General features: G+C 51.3%; 1 protein-coding gene across 6 annotated transcripts in view; it reads right to left on the bottom strand.

Annotated features, from left to right (window-relative positions):
• Positions 1–27,811, bottom strand: part of DYSF (dysferlin) — a 70,321-nt gene that overhangs the window by 22,083 nt on the left and 20,427 nt on the right. For 4 of the 6 annotated variants that reach the window (XM_085059352.1, XM_085059351.1, XM_085059350.1 and 1 more), the window contains 23 exons: positions 27,139–27,331; positions 26,272–26,427; positions 24,997–25,128; positions 24,526–24,692; positions 24,151–24,265; positions 23,942–24,047; positions 23,103–23,245; positions 21,499–21,672; positions 20,753–20,858; positions 20,437–20,514; positions 17,855–18,036; positions 16,957–17,097; positions 16,183–16,212; positions 15,410–15,436; positions 14,504–14,545; positions 12,322–12,423; positions 11,589–11,750; positions 10,936–11,101; positions 10,341–10,414; positions 6,517–6,579; positions 2,497–2,595; positions 1,820–1,948; positions 971–1,126 (listed from right to left, as the gene is read on the bottom strand). In XM_085059352.1, coding sequence (XP_084915478.1) covers positions 971–1,126; positions 1,820–1,948; positions 2,497–2,595; positions 6,517–6,579; positions 10,341–10,414; positions 10,936–11,101; positions 11,589–11,750; positions 12,322–12,423; positions 14,504–14,545; positions 15,410–15,436; positions 16,183–16,212; positions 16,957–17,097; positions 17,855–18,036; positions 20,437–20,514; positions 20,753–20,858; positions 21,499–21,672; positions 23,103–23,245; positions 23,942–24,047; positions 24,151–24,265; positions 24,526–24,692; positions 24,997–25,128; positions 26,272–26,427; positions 27,139–27,331 — 2,743 coding nt within the window. Of the gene's footprint in view, positions 1–970; positions 1,127–1,819; positions 1,949–2,496; positions 2,596–3,622; positions 3,656–6,516; positions 6,580–10,340; positions 10,415–10,935; positions 11,102–11,588; positions 11,751–12,321; positions 12,424–14,503; positions 14,546–15,409; positions 15,437–16,182; positions 16,213–16,956; positions 17,098–17,854; positions 18,037–20,436; positions 20,515–20,752; positions 20,859–21,498; positions 21,673–23,102; positions 23,246–23,941; positions 24,048–24,150; positions 24,266–24,525; positions 24,693–24,996; positions 25,129–26,271; positions 26,428–27,138; positions 27,332–27,811 lie in introns of all 6 variants that reach the window. The other 2 variants (XM_085059353.1, XM_085059349.1) reach the window with 2 other exon arrangements.

Raw genomic sequence — 27,811 nt, forward strand, 5'->3', positions numbered from 1 at the left:
CAAAAATTCCCTGGAAAAAAACACCCAGGCCAAATTTCCTCATCACTTTCCCCTGATTTTCCTTTTCCTGCTGATTTGTTTTTTAAGGAATGGATGGCAAACAGCACTCAGGGAATGGAATGAGCACCCCGGTCTTCCTTGGGCTGGGATGAACCTCTAGAAAATTCCCATCCCAGGGAAAAACTGCGATGAAATTTGGGTTGGTTTGGGGTTTTAAATTGAAAAAAATCACTCTTTCCCCTTTATTTTTAATAGTCGGGATTCATTTATGGGAGATTTCTAAGGAATTGAACACTTGCATTCCAAATCCATGGACAAAATTGGGAAGAACCAAAAGTGGCTGGAATTCTTTGTCTATTTGAATTTCTTTGTCTATTTTTCCACATATATGAAATATATATGGAATATATATATAAAAATATACTAATTTTCCATATGTATTTAATCTTTTCCCATCTATTTTTCCTATATATGTCTCCATCTATTTCCCACAGTATTTCTTAACTTTCCCCTTGTTTTCCAGTGGAAAAAAAGATACTTACAAAGGATTTTTCCCTTCCCAAAAATCTGGGGAGGTCTGAACCTACACAATTCCTGTTTTCCTGGAATTTTGCTTCCAGACTGACAGTTTTCCAAAAATGGATTCATGGGAAAAATGGAATTTTGTTTTCTTCAGCACCAAAATACCAAAAAAACCCCCAAAATAAAACCAAATGCAAAACTCATTGAAGTCCTGAAAATTCCCCATGGATAGAGGAAGATTTGGCTCCTGGAATTCCCAGATGTTCCCATGGAGGCAGAAAAGAGGGACAAATTCCTAAATGTTAAGGCAAATTCGCAAATTTCGACCAATTTTGACTAAATTTTGACCAAATTTTGACCAAATTTTGACCAAATGTTGACCACTGAGGGTTGAGCCATTTCAGAAATCCATTCCAGGAGCCATCCTGGATCGTTCCCACCGGGATACCTTCCCATTGGAGTCCTTGGGCTGGAGGCCGAAGGCACGGATGATGTAAACCCTGACGAGACATTCCTGGAGTCCGCGGGCTGGGAGCTGCTGGAACTGCCGGGGAGGCAGCGGAACCCGCGGATCGTCAGGAAGAGGGTAAATCTTGAAGGAACCCTGGGAAGGACACGGGAATTCAGGGAATGACACGGGGAGGTGGGACCTGAGTGAGCAAGCTTGGAATGGGTGGAATGAATCATGGAATTTTGGAGTGGTTTGGATGGAAGGGAATGTAAAGCTCATCCCATTCCAGACAGGGACACCTGCCACTGTCCCAGATGGATCCAGCCTGCCCTTGGGCACTGCAGGGATCCAGGGGCACCACAGCTGCTCTGGCAATTCCAGCCCAGCCCCTCCCCACCCTCCCAGCCAGCAATCCCTCATTCCCAACATCCCAGCCCAAGCTCCCCTTTCCCACTGGGAAGCCATTCCCTGTCTCCTGTCCCTCCATGCCTTGTCCCCAGTCCCTCTGCAGCTCTCCTGGAGCTCCTTTAGGCCCTGCCAGGGGCTCTGAGCTCTCCCTGCCTCCTTCCCTTCTCCAGGGAACATTCCCAGCTCTCCCAGCCTGGATCCAGAATCCTGGAATGGGTTGGGTTTGGAGGAACATTAAATCCCATCCCATTCCCATCCCCATCCATGTTCAGGGACGTCTCCCACTATCCCAGGTTGCTCCAAGCCCCATCCAAGAAACCTCAGACACTTCCATGGGTGACGATTCCACAACTCCCACAATTCCTGGAGTCATGGGATGATTTGAGCCGGAAAGGACCTTGAGGATCCTCCCATTCCCACCCCATGGACACAACCCACCTTGAATTCCCCCACGACCGAGGGGTCCTCGCTGGAATCCTGGGATCGGCCCCGGAACAGCTGGAAGGTGTGGCAGAAATCGGAGAGGTGCTCGAATTCCTCCAGGTTTTCCAGCTCTGTGTCATAGACCTGTGGAGGAAAAGATGGAGCAGGGAAAAAATTCCACCCAATGTCCTCAATCCCATGGGAAAATACAATCCATGGGGAGAAATGCCCAGGGATTTTTCTCCCTTATTTTCCTCTGGGACAGTGAGAAGAGGAGAACTGGGGAATCCCACAAAAAATTCCAGCCCATCCCAATGACCCAGACAAAGCCAAGGTCTCCTGGAAGGTTTTTCATGGATAGAGATTTTCGGAATATTTTCCTTAAATATTTTCCTTACAATCAAGGAAAATCTTCCCTATTTTGCATTCCTCGGGCTTAAATCTCCCTCTGCCATGAGCAATCCCAGATTTTCCTCATTCCCAAACCCTTCCCAAGGTGGCAAACTCCCCACTACTTCCCAAGGGGAAAATTTCTGGAAGTTCCCCCAAAAAGATTTTCCAAAGGAAATGGAATTTTCCAAACTGGGAAAAAAGTTTCCTTTTTCTTTTTTGCCTGGATGAGAAAAAAAAGGGTAAAATCCCAAGGAAAACATGGAGTGGAATTCCAAGGAATTCCAGTGGAGGCCACTCACCTTCAAGGTGTCAAATCCCTTTTCCAAGTAATTCCCGCATTTTTCCCTCTCTCCTGTGGAAGCGTAAAATTTGCTCCACCAATCGATGAATTCCTCCTCCTGCAGCCAGAGATCCCAAAGTTACTCCTTTTCCACAAGAAAATCCCGGGAAAATGGCAGCAGCAGCTCCCAGATTTGGGAAGTGAACCCTGCATCAACTCCATCCCAGATTTCCGGGGTTTTTGGGATGCTCCCAGCCCAAATCCAGCTGTTGCACTGGATATTCCCAAGAGGATGATTCCCTATGGGAAGATCAGGTAGAACTCCAAGAATAATATTCCAAGAAGAATTTGAAGCATTTTTAGGGAATTTTTGCCCATGTGCAGTTTGGTTTTCCCAGGATTTCCATGAAGGATCACACAGGGAATGAAACAATTTAACTTGGGTGTTACCAGCCTGAAATTCTCCGATTTTAGGCTTTCTCTGGAAATTTTTGGAATTTGGCAGACAGGGATTGACTTCCTGGTTGTATCCCAGCACCACCTGACCTCCCCATCCCAAAAAAACCTGTGGATAAATGAATAAATCTATAAAATTCCCATCTTTCCCAATGGCGCTCAGGTCTCTGGAAGGACACAACCCTTGGACAAAAAGGAAAAAATGGGAAAATCCCACAAAACCTCATCACCCATTGCCTCACTCCCGGTGCATACCATTCCAGCTCCAAGGATGCCATTCCAAGAGGAAAACCGGATACGCCAGCTCAACAATTCCATGGATTTTACAGGAATTCCATTTTTGAGATCGCTTTGCCGGCAATCCGATGAAGAATTCCTGCAAAATCCTGGTGTTTCCTTTTAGGAGGCCACAGAATTCCAGATCAGTGACCTCACGGAGGATTCCAAATGGAGTTTTATTGGATTTATATTTGAAGTAGGATTTAATGGATAGACATTGGATTTAACAGGAATATTCCAGAAATTCACTCCGAGGCTTCTGACACCTCCTTTTTTTTTTTTTTTTTTGGAAAATCCATATTTTTCTCCCTTCACTTCCCATTTTATAGTTCAAAGCTCCATTCAGACATTGTGACATTCCACAGGTATTGGGATATAAGGAAAACGCTTGGATTCATCCCATGACTTACCCACGGAATCCTCTGCAGCCCCAAGGGAAAGAGTTGGATTAGAGATTTTGGTGGATTTTGACATTTTTTCCAATTAAAAAAGCAGGAAAACATAAAAAGGAGGGAAGGGGAGCAGCTGGAATGTTAATAGCGATGGATATGAATCCGTTTGGGAATGGGAAAGGCAGGGAAAGCGATGGATCGGCAAAGGATGGATTGAGGGATTTCACTTATCCAGGGATGGATGAAACTCCTTGCAGGTATCCCAAAATCCCCTCCAGGGGTTTATCCTGGACATGGGACAGAGGATCTTTGGGATTGGGGTCTTCCTCTCCAGCTTTTTCATGGATCTGGGGTGCACAGCCCCCAGATGAGTGTCACTTCTGGATAAATTTAACTCCAAGTGACCAGATCCACATATTTTCTGGGAAAAGAAGCTTCTCCAGACTTGGAAAGCTGCTGCCATGATTATCCAGAGGGTTCCTCTCTCCCTATCCCTGTTCCTTCCCTCTTCCTTCTCACTTCCAGAGCCTCACCACCCTTCAATTCCAACCTTTTTCCCAAGAGGGAGCTGTCCTTTGGATATCCTGGGAATAACGGGATCACTTCACCTGATCCCATCATCCCAGGAGCTGCAGCAGCTCCAGGCACAAAGCACGGCTGGAGGGAGGAGAATTTTCCCTTTCTGGAAAAAATTTCTAGCTGGGAGTGTGGGAAGGGGCTGGGATGGAATTTCAGAGAAGCTGTGGTATCCCTGGATCCCTGCAGTGTCCAAGGGCAGGCTGGACATTGGGGTTTGGATCCACCTGGGACAGGAGGAATTGTCCCAGCCCATGGAATGGGATGAACTTCCAGCTCCCATCCCACCCAAACCATTCCACGATCCTACAAACCCCAGGCTGTGGAAACCCAGCCCTGGAGATTTCCCTGGGAATTTTATCCACCCCTCCCCCGTGGCAGTGCCATGGCTGGCTCCCAACCGGGAATATAAAAACCATCAGGAACATTCCGGGGCTGGGTTGGGAACCATTCCCAGGAGGAGACATCCGACCCCCGGAGCTTTTCCAGGGAACAGTAACCGGAGAAGCCGTGAAATGTGGGCTCGGATTGGGAAGAAGTAAACCCAGCAAACAACCAATTATCCCAAATAGTTTACAGACTTGGATCAGCTGGAATTGGCTCCGTGAATCGGGATGGGGGATTTGCGTGTCTGAAACAACCTCATCCCATTCCATGGGCAGGGACAATTCCCACCATCCCAGGTGGATCCAACCTGGCCTTGGACACTTCCAGGGATCCAGGGACACCACAGCTTCTCCAGGAATTCCATCCCAACCTCTCCCCACCCTCCCAGCCAGCAATTCCATCCCAACGTCCATCCATCCCTGCCCTTTGGCACTTCCAACCCTTCCCCCTTGTCATTCCCGCCCCAGACAGAGGCAGATCCCAGTGAAATCCAGGACCTCCCTCACACTCCCCACACTGGGCTGGATTTTTTTGGCTGGAAAATCCTTTTTCCTAAGATTTCCCCGGCTGCAGCCCCTGGGCCTCATTCTCCATCTCCAGCTTTCGTGCGAAGCTCCGGAGCTATAAAGGAGAAGGAGACGGGAAGGGAGATGGGAACTCAGCTTTCCAAACCGGGATGGTCTTCCCAAAGAAATATTCCCAGCTTTCTGCAACCTGGGCTTTGTCACATTGATTCCCGTTCCTAGAAATCCTGGAAAAGGCCAGGATAATGGGATGGTTTATTCCTGACTCAGATTCGCTTGCTTCCATTTTAAATTAATGGTTTGCAGCTTTTCCATCCTTGGCTTTTTTGTTGGTTTTTTTTTTCCCCCTGGATTTTATTTGTCCTTAACCAAAAACATATCCATGTAGATGAAAGATGGGCATGGACAGTGGGATGAGGGCATTATTTAGGGAATTTTTGCTTCCACATTTGGGATTCCTGCACTGCCACCCATGTGTGGACAATGTCTGGATCCCTGGCAGTGTCCAAGGCCAGGTTGGAAGGATCTTGGGACAACTTGGGATAGTGGGAGGTGTCCCTGCCATGGATGGGGTGGAATGGGATGGGATTTAAGGTCATCCCCACCCAAACCATTCCAAAATTCCATCAGGAATCTAATCGGGATGAATTTGGGATACAGGGAACTGCTCCTCTTGAGAACACAAAGCAGCTCCACTGCTCTCCCTGTAAAACCCAGGAATATCCCAACATCTGGTTTTCTCATGGAAAAAAAGGGAGCAGGAGAAGGGAAGGAATCCTTAAATCCCATCCTATCCGTGGGCAGGGACAATTCCCACCATCCCAGGTGGATCCAAGCTGCCCTTGGGCACTGCAGGGATCCAGGGGCACCACAGCTGCTCTGGCAATTCCAGCCCAGCCCCTCCCCACCCTCCCAGCCAGCAATCCCTCATTCCCAACATCCCAGCCCAAGCTCCCCTTTCCCACTGGGAAGCCATTCCCTGTCTCCTGTCCCTCCATGCCTTGTCCCCAGTCCCTCTGCAGCTCTCCTGGAGCCCCTTTAGGCCCTGCCAGGGGCTCTGAACTCTCCCTGGCTCCTTCCCTTCTCCAGGGAACATTCCCAGCTCTCCCAGCCTTTCCACCCAGCATTCCCAGTTCATCCCTCCTATCATCCCAGTGCCTCCTCTGGATCGTTCCCACATTCCCACATCCTTCCTGAGCTGGGATCCCAGAGCTGGAGACAGAATTCCTCCCCAAACCACCCTCATTCCCTTTGGAACGAGCGGAAAACCCAAGGACACTCAGGCATCCAGCTGGAATTGCCATTTTCCTAAGCAGCCAGCGAGATCTTTCCCGGAAGGAAACTCCTGCTCACATTTCAATCCGCGCATTCCCGTGGATTGGGGTCATTAATGAAGCCGTTAATTAGGAAGGAAGCGATACCTACATGGGGCAGGGCCCGGGAATCCGGGATGTTAATTAGCGCTGAGCTCGTCAAAGCCTCGGCAAGCTACAAATTAAAAGGAGCCGTTATCCAAGGAATTCCAGGAAATTCAGGGATGAACACACATCAGCGAAAGCAACCGTTTGGGAGAAATTCAAGGGATTCATCCGAACAGATATTCCCAACCCTGGGGTTTCCCGGGATGAGGCAACTTTGGGATGAGAGCAGGGCTGGAGTTTTTAGGGATGTTCAGAAAAATGGGCATAGATGGAGTGAGGTAGAGGAAAAATGGGATATTACAGCAGAAAAAATATGGAAAAGCTGTTAGTAATTCCCTGTGGAGGAGAGGCTTTTCCCTGGATACCGAGGGCTGCAAACACAGGGAATTATCAGGATCCAAGTAGGAATCTGGGCCAGAGGGGGTTTGGAATGGGATTGGGAATTCTCAGGATCAAGGCCCAGATCCAAGCCCAGCACATCCTCGGCAAACCAAATCCTGGGATCCCAAAAACCTGGGATCACTTCCTGCCTGGAAGTGATCCTGGATTCCAAGGTTCAATCCCTTGGAGGTGGGAAAGGGGCAGGAATGAGAGTTTCTTCCCAGAAAACAGCCGAGTTTGAGCACCGAGCCAATCCCAACAGCATTCCCAATTATCCAGCTCGGGTTGGTTCCCAAAACGCTGCTCCAATCCTACAAATCCAGACCAGCATCCTTGGGCCAAACCCCAAAATTTCCAGCTGCTCCATAGGGAAAAAATTCCCTCAGGATCGTTTTCCACCGGGATTCCCACACAGCTCCCAGAAGCTGCTGGGAATGGCTCCTTTCCAGCCAATTTATCCATTGGATAAAATCCAAAGGATCAAAATCCTGCTCATCCCATGGATCTGTGGATGTCCTTCCCGAGCTGCTTCCCATGGAAATGAACCCTCAGAAAACACGGGAAGCAGAGCAGGCAGAACAAGGCCTGATCCAGCAGCTTCTTCCACACATTCCTCCTTTCCAAAACCCCTTCTCCCAAAAAACCGAACTAGACGGGATTAGCCGGGAAAAACAGCTTTTCCATGATTTTTTGGACGTGATTCCTGTGCACTTAACCTGGTTTTAAACTCCAGCTGAACTCCTGATCCCGCTCGGATCAGATGGATAACACACTCCCAAAGCTCGGAGCGGAGGGATTTCACCTCTGGTTGTTTTCCCGATTTTCCATGGGAAGCAACAAAGGGATCCTTTGTTCCAGCCATCCATGGGAGGAGGGAGCAAAGCCAGGCTTGGCAAGGAGGGAGAAAAACTCTGGAGCCACACAAGGAAAAGCATCCATGAAAAATCCTGGCTCCTGCTGCTGAGGGCGCTGCTGGAATATTCCTGCTGCGTTGGGATCCATCCCTTTTCCCAGGAAGGAGGAGTGGGATGGTCCCTGAGGATTGGGATTGCTCCTCGACCTCCCAAATCTGGCCCTGGATGGACGGAATGATCCCGACGGTGCATCCACGCCTCCATCCCTGTCCACCTCCAGGAGAGGAGCAGCTTTTCCAGGGCCAAAATTCCGAGGTGGGAATTTGGGGTTGGCTTTCCAGGAAGGAGCTCCCTCCTTTCCCGAAATGATGGGAAAAACAAGGAAAGGAACAAAGGGAGAAAGACAAATACAGGATCAAACTGAAGAGCTCCACTCATGGCAGGAATTGCATTGTATGGGAAATGTTTTTTCCGGGAAAAAAATGCCCAAAATCTTCCACTTTGGAATGATTTTGCCACATCCCTCTCCCACTCTTCCTGCTGTTTAAACTCTTCCCTAAATTTGATCCAAGCTCGGAGATAATTCCAACAAACTTTAGGCTGCCCCAGGGAAAAAAAGCTCCAGGATTCCATCTGATTCCTTCCTCCAGGATCTTGGGAATGGGATCTCCCCAATTCTCGGGAACAGCCCCCAGAGCTCCAGGGAGGTGTGTCCAATCCCGAGGTTTTGTTCCCAAAGAAACAAGTGGGAGATTTGCCACCAATGTGGTTTTCCAGGAATAAGTCATGGGAATCTGAGAGAAATTTCCAGGGAATAGCAGGCACAGCCAACCCTGACTCTGGGCATCCCAGGGTGCTTATTCCATCCTGACCACTCGGAAAAATGGGACAAACTGGGAATGCCACCAGTGGGAATGACCAGCACAACATCGTCCAGGCACTGCCAGCACTGGATCATGTGAGATCCCGATTCTGGATCATGGGAAACCTTGGATCATGGAAGATCCCAGTTCCACATCCCAATTTGGCATCCCACAGTGGGTTCAGCCCCCTCTCAGGCCCCAGGAGATTCCCACATTATTCCCTCCGTTTTCTCCCAGGTTTCTCCATCCTGGACTAGAAAAAGGGGGATTTATTGCAGAAATTCCTGTGCCAAAATTCCACGTTTTCCACGGGCATGCTCCAGTTACTTCCCTGATCCAAGACAAAGCCCAATTGTAAATTTTAGGGATAAATCCTTAAATGGGAAGCGAACAGGAGAGAATGAGGCTGCTTTCCCAATTTCCCAACATTCCAACCAGGAGCATTTTTGGGAACTGCTTTTTCCTTTCCACACTTTTCCCTAGAGCCAAATTTCCCAATTCCCCTGTCCCATTCCTGACAGAGACTGAAGGATTTCAGGACAAGGTCCCAAGGGAGCTGTGAACAGAATCATGGGATCATGGAATGGTTTGGGTGGGAAGGACCTTAAATCCCATCCCATTCCACCCTTTCCATGGACCTGCTATCCCAGGTTTCTCCAAGCCTATTCCAACCTGGCCTTGGACACTTCCAGGGATGAGGATTTGGAGTGGGAATGAGCAGAGCCAGCCAAAGCTGCATTCCCACATCCACAGATTTTGCTGGGAATTGGCCAAATTCCTGACTCCCAGCTCGATGTGGGACCCAGCTTTAGGATACACCACAAATATCCCATGGCACTGGGAAATCCTTGGGAATAGAATCCCCCAGGTACCAGCAAGGACATGGAAAAGAGCAGGATCCATGCCCAAGCTGGACATCTTGGATTTACCAGCTCCTCCATCCCTGGAAGTGCTCAAGTCCCAGAAAACTGAGGCAGGAAACACCTGAGAGGCAGATCCCTTCCGGAAAACTCCGGCTTTTCCAGCCCTGCGACACCAGGCACAGGGAGAAAGGAAATTCCAGCTTGTGATATCCCACCAAGGAATAGGAGACTGGGAAAAGCTTCACCAAACATTCCTGATGGCATTCCCAGCTGCTCCAGAGGCACCGGGATCACCTCCGGATCTGTGCATCCCACACACAGCTCTGCCCCAAAGATTCCTTCTGCTGCAGAAGGAATCCAAGGACTGTGGATATGGGAAGTTCCTGGAAAAACGGAAGCTCCAGGGGTGTCAGATCCCAATCCATTCCCAAGGGAAAGCTGAGATCCCTCAGCACAGAGCTGGAACTTCACCAATTCCCTTCCTCCTTCCATGCTCCCACCACCATGGATTCGGGATTTGGGATTCTGCAATCCCAGTCCAGCAAAATTCCCACAAAGCAGGAGCCAAACTAGGAAAAGAAGACCTGGGGTGAGGACGATGGAGCCTCAGGGAATTTTTGTTTCCTTGGGAAGAGCCTGGCATGGATTTCTCTCCGTCAGGAAAGCAAATCCCAGCAAAGGGAAGGAGAAGGAGTTTGGGGTTGCGCAGGTGAGGAGAGGGAGGGAAAACACATGGAAGTTGGGAAAGGATGGATCCAACCGGATCAAGCCTCACATCAGCACTGCTGGGTCACTCCACCCTCACCAGATCTGGCAAAGCATGGAAAAAAATCTGGGATTTTCCCAGCATGGTGGCATTTTCCATACCTGGGTGGGAATCAGGGGCTCCTTGTCGTCGATGTCGATGAGGACGTCGTCCCTGGGCGTGAGGCTGACGTCATCTGCAACCGGAGTGGGAGTCACCAGGATCCCAGGATTTGGGAATCCCAGAGCCTCCAGGAGTGATCCCAGCCCCTCCCAGACTCCATCTCCATGATCCCAGGCTCTTCCCACCACCCAAAGTTCATATCCATGATCCCAACCTCATCCAGACTTTTCACAGCACCCAGAGTTAATATCCATTATCCCGATCCAATCCAGGATTCCACGGAGTCGGGAGAGGGACTTGGGAAAAGGACATGGAGTGCCAGGATAAGGGGGAACAGATTAAACTGAAGGAGGAGATTGGGGTGGGATGTTGGGATTGAGGGATTGCTGGCTGGGAGGGTGGGGAGGGGCTGGGCTGGAATTGCCAGAGCAGCTGTGGTGCCCCTGGATCCCTGCAGTGTCCAAGGGCAGCTTGGATCCACCTGGGATAGTGGGAATTATCCCTGGATGGACCTGGGATGATCTCTAAAATCCCTTCCCACCCATCCCATTCCACAACTCCACAAAGGACACAAATCCCGACATTCCCACCCACCCGGCTGCTCCTGGGGCGCCGCCGTGTCCTGCTGGGAAGGATCCCAATAGAATTCCTCCAGGGATCGGATGGTGCACTGTCCCACCACGGGCCGGCGGCCGAAGGGGCGATTGTCGATGACCTTCAGGATGATGGGGGGGCTGTAGAGGCTCTCCTTGGGAAGGCGCTGCGGGAAGAGGGAAGGGAACATGGAATGAGGCCATGGAATGAGGCTGGAAAGGGAGGGTGGATGTTCCTCACCACACCAAAAATACCAAGTGTTAAGTTCAACACAAGACCCATATTTATGGGATTTGGAGGTCCTTCACCCCAAGATCCAATTTTATGGATCCTTCACAAGGACATGTCTTTATGGGATTTTGAGGTCCCTCACCACAAGATCATTTTTATGAGATCTTGACATCCTTCACCATAAAATCCATCTTTATGGGACTTCGAGGTCTTTCACCATAAGATCAATTTTCATGGAATTTTGAGGTCCTTCACCACAAGGCCCAACTTGATGGGACTTTGGGATCCTCCACCAGGAGATCCAATTTTACAGGATGTGAAGTCCTTCACAAAATCTATTTTTATGGGATTTTGAGGTCCTTCACCCCGAGATGCATTTTAATGGGACCTTCTCCCCCAAGCCAGCCCCACCAGGACCTCACCACTTCCATGAAGAGCACACAGACGTCGAAGTTGGGATTCTTCCTGACGTTCTTGATGACTCCAGACTGGACACGCTGCCCGCCACACTCCACCAGCAGGCTGGGCGAGCTCACGCTGGCCAGCTGGAAGCTCTTGAGGTTCCTCAGCCCCCAGGCCAGGATCTGCGGGATGAGGGAATACCAAATCCTGAGGCAAAGCTCTGCTCCCAGGTGTCCATGGAGCTCCTCAGCAGCAGAGGAGAACCTGGAGGTTCAGCCATGTAGGATGTGTAGGAGTGGGAATCATGGAATGACTGAGGTTGGAAAAGACCTCCAAGTGGAGGAGAACCTGGAGGTTCAACCGTGCAACCAGTGGTGGGAATTATGGAATCACTGAGGTTGGAAAAGGCATCCAAGGTCATTGAGTCCAATCTGTGCCTATCCACACCTCAGCACCAGGAACTCCTTGGACACCTCCAAGAATGGACACTCCAAACCTGCCTGGGCACTTCCAAGGCCTGACCAGCCTTTCCATGAGGAAATTCCTGCTGATGTCCAACCTGAACTTCATCCTTATTCCACCCCTTCTTCCCAGGGAGCAAATCCCAACCCCTCCAGCTCCACCTTCCCATCAGGGAATTGTGTGGATCCAGAAGATCCCCCCAGAACCTCCTTTCCTCCAGAATCCATCTCAGATCCCATTCCCGGCCCTCATTCCCCGATCCTGTGGGATCTCGCGGGATCACAGACTCACCTCGATGGCCGTGCGCTGCAGGACGGGTTTGATTCCCTGCGGAACCATGTAGACGTTGGGCTCCCGCTGGGGCGGCGGATAGGGAAGGTCGGAATCCTCAGACTGCGGGAGCGGAGAGGAAAAGGGAATGTCAGGAAGCACCGGGATGGGATGGAATAATGGGATGAGATAATGGGACATCAATCCCTCCCCACGCTGGATTCACCCAGAACCTCCATCTCCACCAAACTCATTCATCTCTTCTGGGAAGATGAGGAATGGCAGGATGGAGGTTCTGGAAAAGTGGTTTTATCCCTTGAATCCATCCTGGAGAAGATCCAATGGGCAGGGAATGCCAGGGATGAGGTGGAAGCAGGGAGGGATGAGGATGGGAGCAGGAAAAAGCAATTCCCAGCTGGGTGGAGGGAGGAGAATCCATGAAAATCCTCCTGGGAGCCGGGATGGGCTGAACAAGGGGGAATCCAGGTGGAATGGAACTCTGAACATCATGGAATCCATCCCAGACTTGGATCCAGGATGAGTGGAAGACAACATGGATGAGGCAAAAAAACCATGGCTGGAAAAATTCCCAGTTTAAATGATCCAAAGATAAATCCCAGAGTTTGGGATTTAGCCCCGAAAAGCCATTCCCAAGAAAAAATGAAGGAGAAGAATGGATCCAGCCTGGTCCTCTCAGATGCTGAGAGAGATCCCTGAGTTTTTCCCAAGGGGATTCAAGGGATCTGCCCTTGTACCTGGGAATTCCATCCGGGTGATCCCAACTCTTGGAATTCTTGATGAATTCCCAGTTTGCCTTCCCAGAGGAGGAAAGCAGGACCAGGAATTCCTCGTGTTCTTCTCCTGCATCTCCCAGTTCTGAACCCCAAGAAAGGCCAGAATGGAAGCAAAACCTCTGGAAACTATCCCTGCAGTTGGGAGCAATTTAGGAGCTTGGAATTTTCTCCCGGCTGGAATTTTATTGGATTAAAGGAAGCGGGGATGCGTTTCAGTCACAGGATTGGGTCAGGGATTGGCTCTCCAAAGGGGATTCCCGCGGAAAATCATGGAATCAGGGAATGGTTGGGGTAGGAAAGGACCTTAAGGATCGTCCAGTTCCAACCCCTTTTCCCATAAAATTCTAAGCTTTGACTTTCCTTGGGAATTTCTGGTGGTTCCTGAGCCTCGTGGCTCATTAGCCAAAGGTTTTTGGTAATTCCATTTGGGAATTTTCCCACACAGAGAAGCCACTCCCTCATCCCACGCTCCACGTGCTCCCAGTGTTGGTTAGTGCCGGCAGGGAATGGGAATTTTATCCAGGATAACCCGAAGGAGGAGAAGGGAGAGCTGCAGAGTATCCCACATTCCCTGCATTACCTCTGGAATGCTAATTCCCAAAAAAAATCATTTCAGGCCACTCAGGCCCAAAATCATGGAATGGTTTGGGTTGGAAGGGACGTTAGTGATCAATCCTTCGGCAAATCCAATGGGAATGCCTCAGGGAAGAGCTCCTGCCCCTTTCCATCCTCTCCGGGATCAACTTGGATTTTAACCCCGCATCATTCCAGGATTTTTTTTAGGTCCTTCCTCAGTCCCTGCTGCTCTCCCGGTGGTTTTCCAGGTGTTCTCCCAGATTCCAGCTGAATGCTGGAGGACGGGATGTTCCACTGGATGGATGGAAATTAGCAGGAAATGCTGGGGATGAGGCGGGAGCAGGGAGGGATCCGGATGGGAATGGGAACAAGCAATTCCCAGCTGGCTGGAGGAAGGAGAATCCATGAAAATCCTGCTGGGAGCCGGGATGGGTCAAGGATAAATCAGAGGGAATCCAGGTGCTCTGGAGATCATGGAATCCAAGCTGGATTTTGATCCAAGATGAGCAAAATTCAACACAAGTGAGCCCAAAAAAAAAAGCTGGAAAAGATTCCCAGTTTAAAGGGAAACTGGGATGTGTTCCAAAGATAAATCCCAGAGTTTGGCAGGGATTTAACCATTCCCAAGGAAAAATGGAGGAAAAGGATAGGGCCAGCCTGGTCCTTTGGGTTCATCCATGAGGAACTGGAGATTCCCAGATGGGAATCCTTGGGATGCAGCCTCGGGAATTTTGTCAGGATGGAGGCCCTGCAATCCTGCTCTCCCTAAGAGGCTCTGCTGGGATTTTGCTTGGATTCTGGGAAACGGGAGGGAAGGGAGGAGAGTGAGATACCCATTGGAGGAGCCCCTCGGAGAACATGGCGGGGATGCAGAGCTGTGGAATTCCAGGAATTCCGGCAGTGGGAATAAATGGAGGGAAAAAGAGGAGAGATGATTACGGACACATAGAATGCCAGGATGAGTTCCCAAGGAAAGGTGGCTTGGGTGGGAAAAAAATCTTGGAAAAATTGTGTTTATCCCATCCAATCCTACTTTTCCCAGGAATGTGGCTCAGGTCTTTCCTAGGGCATCTCCCGGACTTTGGGATTCACAGCTCTGAGGGTCACCACAACATTCCAAGAGATCTTGGAGATCTTTCCCTGCCTGGAGTTTTCCAAGATCCCAACTCCGCCTCTTGCTTCAGCCTGGGATCAGCTCCATGGGATGCACAAGGATAAAGTCTTGGACAGTTTGGGATCTCGGGCGTGGAATCAGAATCTTGGGAATGGTGGAATCATGGAATATTTTACAGTGGAAGGGATCAGAAATCCCATCCCATTCCACCCTCATCCATGGGCAGGGAACTTTCCACTATCCCAGGTTGCTCCCAGCCCCATCCAAACTATCCCTGGATTTTCCCAGGGATGGGACATGGGAATTTCCTTCAAAACATTCCAGCACATCCTCAATTCATGGCAAATTCTCCAGGGAAAGTTTGGAACTGGGATTTCCCAAGGCTGGCCCAGAATTCTGGCTCTCATGTGCCTGGGTCGGAAGGATGGGACACCTCATTCCAGAGGATCAATGGATCCCAACATTCCCGGCCATGGGAAAAGCCCATCCTGCAGGGGTCACTCTTATTCCTAAAATTCCTAAAATAAATGCTTCCAGCTTGATCCATCTGGGAAAAAGTGGATTTCCCAAGGAAGCAAATCTTAACAATTCCAAGATGAAAAACAAGGAATTCCCAAAGACTCACCTCATCCAGGCTGGAGGAGAGCTCGGTCTGGGAAAGAGGAAGAGAGGAGAGAATTAGAGGAATTCCCATTCATAAGCCCATTCCAAGGTTTATAACTCAATGGAATCATGGAATAGTTTGGGTGGGAAGGAATTTTGAAATCCCTTAAATCCCATCCATTCCATAGGCAGGGACAATTCCCATTGTCCCACGTGGATCCAAGCTGCCCTTGGACACTGCAGGGATCCAGGGGCACCACAGCTGCTCTGGCAATTCCAGCCCAGCCCCTCCCCACCCTCCCAGCCAGCAATCCCTCATTCCCAACATCCCAGCCCAAGCTCCCCTTTCCCACTGGGAAGCCATTCCCTGTCTCCTGTCCCTCCATGCCTTGTCCCCAGTCCCTCTGCAGCTCTCCTGGAGCCCCTTTAGGCCCTGCCAGGGGCTCTGAGCTCTCCCTGGCTCCTTCCCTTCTCCAGGGAACATTCCCAGCTCTCCCAGCCTGCCTCCGGTCCCAGGAGTATCTCCATGAGATCCTCAGGATCCTGGGATGGGATAAATTTGCCCTGTCAGGAAGGATTTGTTCCACTTCTCCTGGTTTTCTTTATCACCCGAGGAAAACCAGAATCTCTACACGGGAATTCCGTCATCCTAAATGAATTCCCTAGGATGGGATGGAGGGATTGCTGCAGGGCTGGAAATGGAATCAAATTCCCTGGGAAAGCTGGGAATGGTGCTGGGCCATTCCCAGCAGCTCTGCAGGGACAGCAGAGTCACAAGGAGGAGTCTGGAATTACCTCGAATCCAGGGATGTGATGGACAGCCGGCTGCAAGGAAAGAACACAATTCCCATGAAAATTCCCCGTGTTAATCCCACTTTATCTGCCAGGGAAACCTCATCCATGTGCTGCCCCTTCCATTCCTAGCTCCAAAAATCCTGGACTCTCATCCAGCCAGGAGGCACCAAATCCACCAAATCCCATTCCAAGGCCTTTCCAAGGCCTTTCCCACCCTGTTCTGTGGGAATGAGGAGAAAGAAGCCACATGGGGATCGTTTGGTGCCTTGTCCTGGGATTTCCAGGGAATAGGGAATTATGGGATTCCCATTCCCAGTTAAACCTCAGGGCTGGGAGGGAAGAACGGGATGGAGGGATTGAGTTTCCCATTTTCCATCCATTTCCCCTGGCACATTCAGGATGCAGCCGTTGGAAAAGCCAGAGTGGCTTCAGCTCTCCTAAACCCCCTCCCGAAATAATTCCAAGTGAAGCGCAGTATTCCTTATGGATTTTCATAATTCCCAGCTCCCTCGGTATCCCTGAGACTCATCCTGGGAAAGAAGGAACCATCCAGCCCATCCCACCGGGAATTCCACAGGTTTCCACCAAGCCAACCCCAAACCACTGGGAATTGGAATTATCAGTTTATGGAATTATCCCTCAAAAAGGGACAAATCCCTCCAGCTCTTCCCACAAAAAAATAAATGGACGGACAAAACCCAACGCTGAGTAAAGGCTGAATCTTAGGGGGAAACCAGAATTCCAGAGCATTCCGGGCTCGGGGATGGATCTCACCTTTTCCCTCTGGATCAGCTCGAAGGCAGCCAGGAGCTCCCCAGCATTCCGGCCGGATTTGACGACAGGATACCAGGAGAGCCGAGGCGAGCGCTCCAGGCTGGGCCGGCAGATGCAGCGTCCCATGAATTCATCCGCCCCCTGGAATGGGAATCACGGGAATCGGGATCGCCATTCCCATCATTTTTCCTGGGAAATCCCATCCCCCAATGCACCCAATCCTCAGCCAAAAATCGGGAGTGAGGGATGAGCTGTTATGGGATCAGGGCAGGAAAATGAATGGATTCATTTTCCAGCTCCTTCCCAGAATTCCTAAAGACTGGGAATGTGCATTTTTAGGAGTTTTGGCTTAGGAGGTGGAATTCCTATCCCAAGTATTCCAGAGAAGGAACTCGGAACCTTCAGCAACTCCTAAAAATCCCGTTCACAACACCACAATGGGATCTTTTCCTGCTTCCTGCTGGGAAGAAGCAGGAGAGAGGGCAAAAAATTCCTGAGATATTCCTGAGGTCTATTCCAAGTGCTGAATTCCCTCCAGCATTCAACACAGGCTCCAGCCTGGTTTTTCCAGGAAAAAACCTCAAAATTCCAACCAACCTCCCAAAATTCCACCATTCCAAGCCCTTTGGACACAGCAAACAGCAGCGGGCATTTCCCTAATTCCACGACTGCTTCCAACCTTATCCCAAGGTTTTTCCGTGAGGAAAAACCATTAATTTTCCCACTTTAACTGCCATCAGCAAAGCTTTGGTGACTCAAGCAAGACCTCAAGGACACCACAGGATTTTCCCTGGAATTTCACCCTCCGGAGCATCCACCTCAAGGCCTGAACCACCCAGCGATGCCACATTCCAGAGGGTGGGAATGCCTCATTCCCACCAGGAAATCCCCCACTCACGTAGGTGTCGTGGTCATAGATTTCCACCAGGATGTTGGGAGGGCACTCGGCCACGTCCTGGGAATTCCCGAAAATCTCGATCTCGTAGAATATCAGGGTCTGATCCCAGGTGGGATTCAGGGTGTTCTTCGCCACCACCGTCTTCTGGCTCTGGTGCAGGAAGGACACGATGGCGTAGGGATCTGCGGGAATGAGATCCAAGGAATGGGATTCAAGGATCCATCCGAGCTCCAGCTCTTTCTGGAGCCACCAGTGAGGATTCCAAGCTCCATCCATGGATTTTGGGAGTTCTCAGCTCCCTCTGTCTCATCCTGGGGTCCCTCTAGTCTTGCTTGAGGGGGAAGGAGCCATCCGAATACCTGGAATTCAGCATTCCAACCCCAAATCACCTGGCTTTTCAGGTGGTTTTCCAGCTGGGAAGGCTCAGTCTGAGAGCTGGGATTGTTTAAGGATCCGGGGAAATCTTGGAGCAACTTCCAGGGCCTAAAGGGGCTCCAGGAGAGCTGCAGAGGGACTGGGGACAAGGCATGGAGGGACAGGAGACAGGGAATGGCTTCCCAGTGGGAAAGGGGAGCTTGGGCTGGGATGTTGGGAATGAGGGATTGCTGGCTGGGAGGGTGGGGAGCGTCCCTTAAACCTCTGGATTCAGATCCCAGAATTATCCCATACACCCCTGGATTCAGATCCTAGGATCATCCCATAACCCTGGAAGCAGGGCTGGCTGATCATGGCAGCATTCCCCCTTTTTCCCACCTTTTCCCCCTTTTCCCCTCTTTTCCAGGGAATTGGGGGGCTGGAGGTGTATTCCCCCCTCTATCCCATGCCTAACTCCGACATTCCCAACAATCCACTCTGGGAAGAACCTTTCTCACTTAGACCCTTTTTTCCAGCCAAGTCCATTACAATAAACAAAAAAACCCTGGATTTGGAGTCGATTTTTCCCTTTTTTTTTTTTTTTGCCATTTTTCCCTCCCTTCTCCTCCTTTTTTTTTTTCATGGAAGCCTCTCTAAAGCCCCTTTGTTGGGAGCAGGGAATGTTTATTTTTCCAACTGCCGAGCCCCTTTAATGAACTCCTTTATTCCCGGCAGCGGGAATCACAATCCCGCATTGTGGAACGTTGTTGCTCGTGTTGTCCTTGGCCGGGATTTTTCCAAAGGAAAAGGATTCTGGACTCCCCTCCCGGGCCATGAGCTCACCTCAGTCCCACCTCCTCATCCCGACAAGGAGCCTTTTGTGGGAATTCGAGGTGGGAGCAGACACGGGGGGATTGTTTGGATGCTCCAGGGTGTTTATTCCCAAAAATCCCGCCATTCCAACCTCCAGGAGAAGCAGGATTCCCTCGGGATCACGGTCCGGCTGCCTGGCAGCTACTTCCCCAATTTTGGGATTGTCCCTTTGTCCCATCCGGGATCCATAATTCCTGGGATGCGCTGTTCCAAGGTGGGGCTTAAATCCCAGAGTTTGGATGGAAATCCCACCCAAATCCCTCTGCAAATTCCCATGGGAAGCAGGCAGGGAAAGCCCTGGAGGGATGTTGGATCTCTCTCCCGCCTGTGGGTGCTCCAGGGACATTTTTCCTGGGATTTGGGACATTCTGCACTGTCCCAGCTCCAGCTCGGATCCAGAGGTGGTGACATCCCCTTTTCCCGCTTTTCCAGCTCCATGGCATTAATGGGATCACCTGGCTGGGATGGCCCAGACCCCAGGGATGAGGATGTGGGGTTTTCCAGCTTCTGGGATAATTCCCAGCATGTCATCCCTCTCCATCCCCCCTCAGCCACAATCCAAAGGGATGCTCCTCCTGCATCTGAGCTCCTCCAGCACCACAATCCCACAGACAAAAAGGATTTCTCCTATTCCGACTTCTATCCCAAAAAAACTCCAGCATGGGATGTCCCAGGTGTCATCCTGAGAATTTCAGAAATCCTTGGAGTTCTGCTGGGAATGGGTGGAGCAGCAGGACATGGAAAACTCCTCCTCAAAGCCCAGGACACCCCGTTCTCCACCTCAATCCCTTTTTTCCAAGGAAATCTCCTTCCCAAATCCCAAATCCCAGGGATTGCTGCTCTCCTGCTCTGCTGTGAGAAGTGCGGAATACTGAGGAATTATGGAATTATGGGATCCCAGACTGGTTTGAGTTGGAAGGGACCTTAGGGATAATCCAAATCCAGCCCCATAGCCTGGGAACCTTCCACTGGATCAAATCTCATGCTGAATTTCCTGAGGATGCTGGAGAAGAAGGCGCCTGGTGGCTCCAAGATTCTGATTAAATCAAATCACCCTCTGGAACTTTTCCTGAGTACATCCCATGGAAACTTCTCTGTGTGCTCCATCATGTCCAGCCTGGAGAAGGGAAGGCTCCAGAAATTCCTTGGGGAGCTTGGGCTGGGATCTTGGGATGGAATTCCTGGCTGGGAGGGTGGGGAGGGGCTGGGCTGGAATTGCCAGAGCAGCTGTGGTGTCCCTGGATCCCTGCAGTGTCCAAGGCCAGGCTGGATCCACCTGGGATCACGGGAGGTGTCCCTTCCCATGGGATGATCCCAACATTCCCAGAATTCCCCCAGAGAGGATCCAGACTCACCGGAGAAGCTGTCCTTGTCCATGGCTATGAGATCCCGCGCCTGGTACAGGTAACAGCGGAGGTGGTAGCGATTCCCATCTGCCGGAGGAATGGGAATCATGGAAAAGAGGAGCCCTGCGATGGTTTTCCATCATTTCCAGTCTCCCATCTGAGGAAAACCCAGGTTAATCCCCCCAGGATTTCCCAAGAATGGATCCCAGAGTGTGTGGATATTCCCACTTGCCACCCTTCCCCTCCACTCTTTTTCCACCTTCCTTTTCCCTCTTTCTCCAGGAAAAGGATGGGAAATGCTTTCCCACTCCCCTTGGATCCTTACAGTCAAAAATGCAGGAGATCGTGGGTCGGTTGACTCCGAAACTGAGGGTGGATGCGGATTTTCCATCGGATTTTCCATCATCGCTCTTGTCGTCCGTCACTCCCCCCTGCAAGGAAAAGGAGGGAACGTCGGGAATGTAGGGATCATCTCCAGAGCTGAGATTCCCACTGGGATGGAATCCTCCAGGGTGTCCAAGAGGAATCTGGGCTTCCAGCGATCCACGGAATGAGAAAATTCAGGTTGGAAAAACCCTTGGGGATTCCCAAGTCCTCCTAATTGCCCCATTGGAATATTTGTGGGGAAAGGAGCAATTCCTGAGGCTGAGAATTCCCATCTGTGGATCCCAGGGGGAACAGGGAATAGGAACAATCCCACCGGGAGTTCTGGGACCCCCCAGATGGGAGCACCTCATGGTAAACACCGCAGAGCCACTTTGATCCCAAAGGGATCAACGCTGGATCAGAGGGAAAGACAGAGTAGGGACAGAGGGGGGAAAAAAGCCAAAAAGGGGAGGGGAAAAAAATCCATAAAAACACAGAATGGGAGCTTTGTGCTGCTTTGGCTCTCATTGAATCATTGGAAAAGCAGTGGATTGGGAAATCCAGAGCGTGGAGAAAGTTGGGATAGCAGAGAACAAACAGGGCAGATAACAGGAAGCTGATAACGGGAAGCTGATAATGGGAAGCTGGTAACGGGAAGCTGATAATTCCCACGGAAATTTGGGAATGCGGGAAGCTGTTCCCTACCAGAGCCCCTTCCAAGGCAAAGACGGCGGCAGGGCCGGTGCGTTCCAGAGGCTCCATCCGGCGTCTCCAGCGGCGCCGGCGGAAGGAGTCGGAGCGGCGCTGCTGGAGGTGGAAGCGCCAGCCGAAGAGGGAAGCATATTCCCAGCCATCCCCATCCAGCTCCTCCTGCTTGTGCTGCCGGACAGGGATTATAGGGATCAGGATCGCCAGGATCCACCCAAAAGATGGATTGTGGCTTTTTGGGATGTTGTCGGTTACGGTTGTCCCACCCTGGGCCTTCCCTGTGGCTTCCCCAGGCTGGGATCATGGAATAGGGTCATGGAATTGTTGGGAGAACCAAAGGAATGTTTAGGTTGGGAAAGGCCCTGGAGATCATCACAGAATCCTGGAATGGTTCAGGATGGAAGGGACCTTAAAGCCCAACCGGTTCTATGTTCAGGGAAAATTCCTACTATCCCAGGTGGATCCAAGCTGCCCTTGGACACTGCAGGGATCCAGGGGCACCACAGCTGCTCTGGCAATTCCAGCCCAGCCCCTCCCCACCCTCCCAGACAGCAATCCCTCATTCCCAACATCCCAGCCCAAGCTCCCCTTTCCCACTGGGAAGCCATTCCCTGTCTCCTCTCCCTCCATGCCTTGTCCCCAGTCCCTCTGCAGCTCTCCTGGAGCCCCTTTAGGCCCTGCCAGGGGCTCTGAGCTCTCCCTGGCTCCTTCCCTTCTCCAGGGAAACATTCCCAGCTCTCCCCAGAGCAGAGACTCTCCAGAATCTTGGAATGGTTTGGAGGGACTTCAAATCCCATCCCATTCCCACCCCATCCAAGTTCAGGGAAACCTCCCACTATCCCAGATTTCTGCAAGCCCCAATGTCCAGCCTGGCCTCAGACACTTCCCAGGATGGAGCTGGATTCTCCCAGCCCAGCCATTAACATTTCCAGCTCCACCAGTGGGAATTCAGCCTTTCCCCAATCCCTGGGATGAATCCCACTGGGAATAGGATCACTGAGCCAGGGTTGAGCAAGGATGGGACTGAATCCCAGCCAGGCCTGTGGAGCACCAGCAGCTCCAGTTCCCATCCCGCTTTTCCCTTTTCCCTCATCCCGATCCCTCCCGTGGCTCTGCCACCTCTGGAATTCCTCCGTGGATTCTCCACCCCAAGCATGGGAAGGATTTTCCTCCCCGCCTCCCTGTGATATCCACATCCCTTTGGAAACAGGGTGACAGGGCTCCTGTGGCCACAATTATCCCAAAAAATTGCCGGGAAGGGAGATAAGTGTCCCCGGGAAGTGGCTGGAGGAGGGAATGACGGCGGTGGCATTCCCAGTCCAATGGCACCATCTAGAGGGAAGCGGGACAGGGACAGGCTGGGGACATCGACCCACCCCCTTCTCCCGAACTCTGGCAAATTCCTGGATATTCCCATCCCAACCAATCCCTCCAGAACAGTCTCCACCCCAGGAATGTGGAGTTTCCCACTGGAAAACACTGAACATCGGGATGAGAACCCCCAATTCCCAAGGAAAAGCAGATCCTGCCGAAGCCAGGCACCCGCAGGAGGGACAGGGCCACATCCCAATCCACTGTCACCCTTTTCCGGCTCATCCCACCTTTCTCACGGATTCCATGTGCTCCGGGAGGCGCCGGCGGAGCCTCACCCAGCGCCGGCGCCGGTGGGTGTGGAACATCTTCTCCGCCGGCACCCAGGCCTTGGGCTTGCGCTCCGGCGGGATTGGGATCCCGTATTCCCAGCCTTGGGAAGAACAGAACACCTGGCTGGAGCCTCCCGCCTTGGATCCCACCAGGAACCTCCAACAGCGAAGGTGTGGTCGAATCCAACAAAATTTTCTGGTGGGATTTCCCGATTTAATTTAATTTTAATTCCAATCCCTCTGGAATTCCCGGCGATGGATCGCTGGTGTCCCCTGGCTCCAAATCCCACCTCGAGGACTCTTCCCTCCCTCTGGCCATCCCAACCCTTGGGACCATCCCGGTGCTCTCCAGCCCGGTGTTTTCCACTTCTTTTCCACCAGGATCTTCCCAGATTATCCCTTTGGGAATTCCCATTCCACAGCTCCAGGCTGTGGGAAGATCCTGCTTCCAAGGCAAGAGGTTCCCCCAGGATTTGACCCCTTCTCCTGATCCAGCTCCCACAGCCATGGGAAGGTTCTCATCCATGGACCATGGAAAGAAACCAGGATCCCAAAATTCCCAAATCCAGGATCCCAAAATTCCCTCCCTGGTACCAACAGCAAAGCTGTGGCTGAATCCAACAAAATTTCCAGGCTGGATTTCCTTACTTAAGGCACAACCCATCCCTCTGGAATGCCCAGTGATGAATCCATGGAAAGAAACCAGGATCCCAAAATTCCCAAAGCCAGGATCCCAAAATTCCCAAATCCCAGATCCCAAAATTCTCAAATCCTAGATCTGAAAATTGCCTCCTTACCTTTCTCATCCACAGCCCTGTTGAGATCCGTATCCCATTCCACATCTTCCCACTTCCAGCCCGGAGGACATTCGATCTCATCCTTGGGCAGAACCTTCTCCCCATTCTGTGGGACACAGGGAATTTTCACCCAAACGGATCCTGAAATTTCCTCTGGAATTCCAGCCCGGGCTAGTGCCCGGCTCCCAGAATTCCCACTTTTCCCTCACCACATCAGTGTAGGAATCAGTCATGTGGATCCACTGCCCTCCAGGGAGCCGGACTTGGTTCTCAAACACCTCCTCCACGAAGCTCAGGTGTCCTGCGTCCACGTCGTGCAGCAACCTGCATCCCGGGAATTCCCAAAATCAGGGATTCCCCATCCCTCCTTCCCAAATTTCTCCCACCCCTCCAAGCGAAGTTTCCCCTTCGGGAAAAACCCAAACCGGGATGAAAATCCCACCCTAGAATTCCTCAGTTTTGGAGCATCCCAAGATTTGGATGGGGGGGAATGATATCCATAGGCACAGACGAGCAACCCCGCTGGCATCCCAGATTTTCCCACTGGAATTTGTTGGGATTCCCAGTGGAAAAGCTCCACTCACGTCTTTTCCGGGCAGATGAACCAATCCCCGGCCCAGGTCCATCCCGTGGAAGGCCGGAAGCTATCCTTGGGCAGCTTGATCCGGCCAGTGACGTCGGAATATTTGGGATAGGTCAGGCCGGTGGTGCCCCAGTTCCCCACCAGCGCCAGCTTGGTCTGGTTCTCGTACTGGGAGAGCCAAGAAAAAGAGGGATTCGGGGTTGGAATAACAGAATTACATGAATAAGCCCACAGAATCCTGTGAATAATCCCTGCAGAGGGATGGAGAAATCCAACCCATTCCACTGCATCCTGATTTTCCCACCATGAACGACAACACGGCTTGGCGGCTCATTCCCAACTTTCCCCTTGGCATTCCAGGCTGAGCTGGTGGAACACCTCCTTCTCCCCGCAGTTTTTAGGGAATTGTGAGGTTTCAGGCCCATCCCACCCCCTTTTCCCACCAGGATGAGGATCCCTTGGGAATGCTCACGGTTTCGGCGAAGACGGAGAGTTTTCCCTCGGCAAATTGGTTGAATTCCTTCTCGTCCACGGACAATCCGAACCAGAGGCGCACCCGGATCTGCGCCGGGATCCGCGGCCCCATCGCCTCCTCCTGCGGGTACTGCCAAGGACACAGTCCCGGGATGGGATTAATGGGAATTCTTGGGAATTCTGGGGATGGGAGGCCGGAAGGGAGGGAATGATGGACCCCTGGGTGGGGCTGGTGGGATGCAGAGCAGAGGTGGGAGTTTGGACAACATCAGGTGTGGGTGGAACGCTTTGGGATAGTGGGATTGAGGTGGGAAAAGACCTTTGGGATCATCCGATCCCAGCATCAACCATTCCCAGTTGACCTTGAGGAGCTCCAGAATTCCAGTGGTCATGGATGGGATGAGGGATGGGATCAGGGATAGGATCAGGGACAGGATCAGGGACAAATTCCAGGGTCAGGACAGCAAACCCAACCCACACATTCAGGAAAAACAGGAAAAATTTCCCAGAATTCTTCCTCAGTGCCCTTTTTCCTCTCTCCCTATAAGCTTTCTCCCACTCCAAGCACTGCCGGTTTTCCATCCCAAAATCGTGGATAAGGAAAAATCCCAGCTGAGAGATTTGAGTTTGGTTTTGGTGATAGCTGGGTTGGGGAATTGGGATTTTATTCCTATTGTTTTATTTCCCTTTTTTTTTTTTTTTGAGCTGGTACTGTTCTGCTTCTCTGCTCCCAGTATTTTCCGGACATGAAATATCCTTGGAGATGGGAGAAGCTCAGGAAGTGCCTGGGAGAGGAGGCAGCAGCTGAAATTTCCTGGAGCGGCAGAGGGTTGTGAATTTGGAAAAATTCAAAAATAAAATGGATTTTCCAAAAAAAAAGCAAAAACTGGGATGGATCTTTCCTGGAACTGCAGGATAGAGGAAGATATCCTGAGAATCTCCTGCAGGAACACAACCAGGATCTTTTCCTGCAGGAATCAACTTCAACCAGAGAAGCTATGGTTTTCCCTGGATCCTTGGAAGTGTCCAAGGCCAGGTTGGATGGACTTGGATCCACCTGGGATAGTGGGAAGTCTCCCTGCCCACAGAACAGGGTGGAATTGTTGGGATTTAAGGTGTCTCCCAACCCAAACCGTTCCACGATTCCATGAAACTGGGGCTGAACATTGGGATTTGAGGCTTCCCCACTGGATTTTCTCCCTCTTTGCTTATTTTTTTAGGGAAAAACGGTTTGGAAAATCGAGATTCCACCTGGATATGCTTCTGGAAGTACCTTGAGGAAGATGGTCTGGAGCTTCCCGCAGTTCCTGCCGCAGCAGTTGGAGATGTTCCGGGAATACAGGACCTGGTGGGCCGGGACTCGAGCAAAAGCCACGCGTTTGTCCCCCTGGAGCATCCAGATGACGATGTCTGGGAGGCTGTTCTGGGGCTGGAAAACACAAATCCACAGGGATCCATGTGAGCCTGGAATCATGGGATTGTGGAATCATGGAATGGTTTGGGTTGGAGGGATCTTAAAGCCCATCCATTTCCATCCAGGGACAATTTCCACTATCCCAGATGGATCCAGCCTGCCCTTGGACACTGCAGGGATCCAGGGGCACCACAGCTGCTCTGGCAATTCCAGCCCAGCCCCTCCCCACCCTCCCAGCCAGCAATCCCTCATTCCCAACATCCCAGCCCAAGCTCCCCTTTCCCAGTGGGAAGCCATTCCCTGTCTCCTGTCCCTCCATGCCTTGTCCCCAGTCCCTCTGCAGCTCTCCTGGAGCCCCTTTAGGCCCTGCCAGGGGCTCTGAGCTCTCCCTGGCTCCTTCCCTTCTCCAGGGGAACATTCCCAGCTCTCCCAGCCTGCCTCCATGACAGAGGAGCTCCAGAATTCCATCTTTTCCTGCTGTGGGATCAACCCAGAGAATATGGACCTTCCCACCCACCAACATTCCAAGTCCTTCTCCCAGAGCTTCTCCCAATCCGTGAACTGAACTCAACTCATCCATGAACAACCATTGGAGCCAAAATGGAGCCAAACCTGGCACTGTGGGAGAATCCATGGATTTGGGAGCCAGAATGGATTTGGGAGCCGGAATGGAACATCGCCCCTGCCTCCCACCAAAACCACCATGGGAAAACCGGGAAATGTCACCTCCTCTGCCATGGCCTGGAGCCGACCCAGCCAATCCTCCACCTGCTCCAGGATCTGGGAAAGGTCGGAATTCTCGTGCTTGAGCCTCAGGGCTGTCTGCAGGATCTGCTCCAGGTGGGCACTCCGGAAACGGAACAGGTTCTGGTCCAGGTGGGTGCTGGATGCTTTCCCCAGGACGTCGGGAAGCTTCAGGCTGCAGGGATGGGCGGAAATCAGGGGTTGGGATGGATTGGGATGGATCCTGAAGGTGTTAATGGTCGTTAATTGTTTCTAATCTAATGACCATTAATGAGCATTCAACGATCATTAATGGTCATTAATGGTCATTAATCCATCCCATTAATCCAACCCCAAACAGCTCGTCCAGCTTCTTGTGGGACTTTCCATTTTTTAAAATGGTTTATCCCATATTTTCAGCAGATCTCCAAAAAATCGAGGAGATATCCCAAAGATATTTGGGAACGGGAAGGGCAAAATAGGTTCAAACCACTCTGGGAATTCCTCCTGGAATCAGGGTGGGAATGAGCCACACCCACAGTTAAGTATCCATTGATCCAAACTCCCGGATAAACTAGCCGGGAGGATCCTCACTGGTGCCAAACTGGGAGGTTTTCCTGTAAAATTCAAGGATTTATGGATCCGCTGCTATAAATGAACTTCCTGCTCGCGGCTC

This window comes from Lichenostomus cassidix, chromosome 4, assembly GCF_008360975.1.
Source record: "Lichenostomus cassidix isolate B80296 chromosome 4, HeHo_3.0, whole genome shotgun sequence".
Taxonomy (NCBI): Eukaryota; Metazoa; Chordata; class Aves; order Passeriformes; family Meliphagidae; genus Lichenostomus; species Lichenostomus cassidix.